Here is a 3,583-nt window from a genome sequence, read left to right as displayed (position 1 = left end):
CCCAATTCGCTTCGCTAGGTCAACCTGGCAAGTCTTAGCCTTGCAGTCTTCCAATGGCATGAAAATTAACTTAAGTATGAAATACTGGTTGGCGAAACGTACCAGTATTTCATGGTATTTATGGTTTGGTTTGGCATACCGCATTTCCACAAAATGGAATCAATGGGGCTTTAACATGGTCATGTACTCTGGACTTGTTGTCGGATAATTCTAGACTTATATTAGTATTACAATGTTTTAACTACAGATGCTAGTTTGGTGTATGAGCCAAAACGCGTGAGTCATGCCCATATGGCCAAGAAAAAAGCACTTCATTACCCAGGCTGGCTGTCCTAGGAGGTAGAATTCCTACCTGGTATCATACAGCTCATGCGAAACTCTAAGCCAGTAAAGCCGACTTATTTATAATACCAAGAAAATTGGTCTAATTTGGCAGGTGTACTTTGAGGCCTGTTCTTATTTATTTTGTGTTTAATCACAGATCCCATTCTTTGGAAGTTGATCAGGAATGACTCCGTCTTTTGATTGCATGGTAATCCAATAAATCGTTTTGTTATGATGTGGAATCATCTTCGGCGACCAAACTGCTGGGAAAAGTGCAGATGGTTTGCATATACATTTGTCGCAGTAAGCTGGGTTGTGTTAGATTGGTGTCTCTCAGGTTCAACTGCAGTGTACTCGAACAAATGTTTGGTCGCTTCTAGGTTGATTCAGCGCACTTATCAATTGGACACCGTTGATGTTTAATGCGAACGCAAGGTGAGTCGTAGTTGGGTTCATCATTTTGCCATCAAAGGCTTAAAACAGGTGCGTCCATGGCTGCTTCTGGCGCGAAGGTGATCGCCTACACGATCATATTTTGTCATCGCGACTGTATGTTCTCTCCCTCGTGAGAACGTCTTGGCCCAATTTCATTGCGACGTCGATTTGTTGAGATCTGAATCCGGTTTTGTGAGCTTTTTCGTGATTTGCTTTTGATGTTTGCCACGCTGATGCAATATGAAGCCCATTAACCTGGCGTCTGATGCCTCGAGAAGAATGCATAAGCGGCCGTAAATTTTATGAAGCGTAACTAACAGGCAGCTCCGTTTCTCAATCAAGAAGCTTGTCAAGAAAATAGCAATGTAGCCGTGCATCCCAAACGTGATATGCCTGGGATGTTAACTGAATTAAGACCACTTAAGCCTGACATATTGAACTTAGAGCACATCAAATATCTTGCTTTAAATCGTGTCTCCAGTGTAACTTTACCATATTGGACGTAGAACGTATCAAATCTCTTCCTTCCAATCATGTTATCCAAGTACCTTCACCAATGCTGTGCGGTTATGTAGATTGTTTACCGCGGCTACATGATTACTGACCGTAGATAACATCTACCTCTCGCCCCGGCAGACTCCTATTCGTGCTTAAAATATAGATCATCTCAACAATTGTGTACAAGTTTCGTTAAAAACTAGACGCCACCCGTCACCTTGCTCACGTAATCGGGCCATAAGAATACTGACCTGAGCATATGCAACTACTTAATTGTGCCATTTGGGGGCAAAGCTCTTATGCATTAGACAGCCAATATCATATTCCACTTCTTATATTTCGCACAATATAAAAACAGTTGACATACCGCCGCCTCAGAAGAACGCTTCACAACGGGATGCTCTATTCGGCGTCCTGTTGATAAGCCTCCTCGCCACCCTCGGCGGTGGCCTCCACCTCTGGTTCGGCCTCCTCGACCTCAGCGACCTCCTCTTCCATCTCCTCCACTACCTCCTCCGCCTCCTCAACGGCGGCCGGCTCGTCAGCTGCAGCTTCCTCGGCTTCCGCCAGGGGCGCCTCGGTCGCCTTCTGCAGGTTGTACGAGCGAGCCCGGGCGCCGCCATAATGCCGAGCACCGTACGCAGGCACTTGGTGGTACACGGGAGCGTGGTGGTAAGAGGGCGCCGGCTTCTCGTAATTGGGAGCGGGCTGGTACTCCTTGGCTTCACCCTCGTAGGTGACATCGGCGTCGTACCCCTGATCGCCGACCACGCTGTACTGTACCCGCTGCACGCGGCCGTCAGGTAGCAGCACGTGGTACGAGCCGGTCGTCTCGTAGCCGTTTCGGCTCTCTGTCTGGCCGTAGTCGAGCCCAGCGTACTCGTCCGAGACGGCGTACTGGTACTCGTACTGGACCGGTGCCTCGGTGGCGTGGTACGGAGGAGGCGGGGCCGAGAAGACCACGGCCGCACCCAGCAGCAGGAATGCCACGGGAACCTGTCAGCGCGGTAAGACATGCCAGGGAACATTAGAAGATAGTGCATAACAGATGATCACGGAAAGTTGAAACAAATGTACTTTAGTGTATAGAATATTCACACAAGCATGGTAAATATCTGATTTACATGTTACAGGAGTATGTGCATGCTATAACACAAATGGGAATACTTTGTCGCGCAACTTCCGTGAGTGAAAGTCAATATCCCAAGCCAGACGAGATGTCTGACACTGAATTGCAAACGCGGTTGTTTATGTGCATTTCACTCACCTTGGAACACATGTTGGCTTTGTGGTACTCTGGAGCTGAACTGATGGCAGTGTGTCGGCCGGTGCAGGTTTTATAGGTGGCCCTCTCGGCACTGACCCAGTGGCATTGACATCACCCTGGTCGGCCAACAGAACATCTCGGGTTCGCTGCGCATGAGGCTAACGAATATTGCCTTCATTCTCTCCTTAGGGCTGGCTTGATGACGAAACCCTACAGTTCAGGACACACACACACACACAACACACACACACACAACACACACACACACACACATATATTAAATATATATATATATAATATATATTATATATGTGTATATATATGTATATAATATAATTATATATATATATACTTTTTGGATATGGTACCCTAATCTTAAACGGAGTTTCTCTAGAACCATTGGAGCAAAATTCCGGTTGCACAATTTTGGTGCCCGATTTTATACCCTGTCACCTGAATATATTTTTTGTCGTTTTTCATTTTAGTATCAAGGCTTTTTTCGCCGTTGTTTCATCGAAAAAAATCGCACATCGAGATGGTGCAAAACATGATAGATACACGTTTTCGTCTGCGGTTGAGAATATTGCCCTCATTTCTCTCCTTGGAGTTGGCGTGATGAGGAACATTTCAGACACACACACACACCCACACACACACCACACACACACACACACACACACACACACACACACACACACACCACACACACACACACACACACACACACACACACCACACACACACACATAAATATATATATATATATATATATATATATATATATATATATATATACTTATGGATATAGTACCCTAATCTTAAACGGAGTACCCCTAAAACCATTGGAGAAAAATTCCGGTTCCACAACTTTGGTGCCCGATTTGATACTCTGTCACCTGACGATATTTATTGTCGTCTTTCATTTTAGTACCAAAGGCTTTTGTCGCCGTTCGTTCATCGAAAAAAAAAACGCACATCTAGGGTGGTGCAAAAACATGATATGAGGATACACGTTTTCGTCTGCGGTTGCCGTTGTAGTTTCATCCGAAAAAAAATTGT

General features: G+C 45.5%; 1 protein-coding gene across 1 annotated transcript; it reads right to left on the bottom strand.

Moving 5' to 3' along the window:
- Positions 1–1,659: 1,659 nt before the first annotated feature.
- On the bottom strand, positions 1,660–2,536 carry LOC119098116 (cuticle protein 7-like). The gene is made up of 2 exons (XM_037221044.1): positions 2,525–2,536; positions 1,660–2,253 (listed from the first exon to the last, which is right to left on the bottom strand). Exons 1-2 carry the CDS (start codon positions 2,534–2,536, stop codon positions 1,660–1,662), a joined length of 606 nt encoding a protein of 201 aa, XP_037076939.1.
- Between the last annotated feature and the right edge of the window lie 1,047 nt (positions 2,537–3,583).

This window comes from Pollicipes pollicipes, unplaced genomic scaffold (assembly GCF_011947565.3).
Source record: "Pollicipes pollicipes isolate AB1234 unplaced genomic scaffold, Ppol_2.1 Scaffold_4740;HRSCAF=5597_pilon_pilon_pilon, whole genome shotgun sequence".
Lineage (NCBI taxonomy): Eukaryota > Metazoa > Arthropoda > Thecostraca > Pollicipedomorpha > Pollicipedidae > Pollicipes > Pollicipes pollicipes.
The sequence above is the reverse complement of the archived record's forward strand: the minus strand, read 5'-3'. Positions and strand labels throughout refer to the sequence as shown.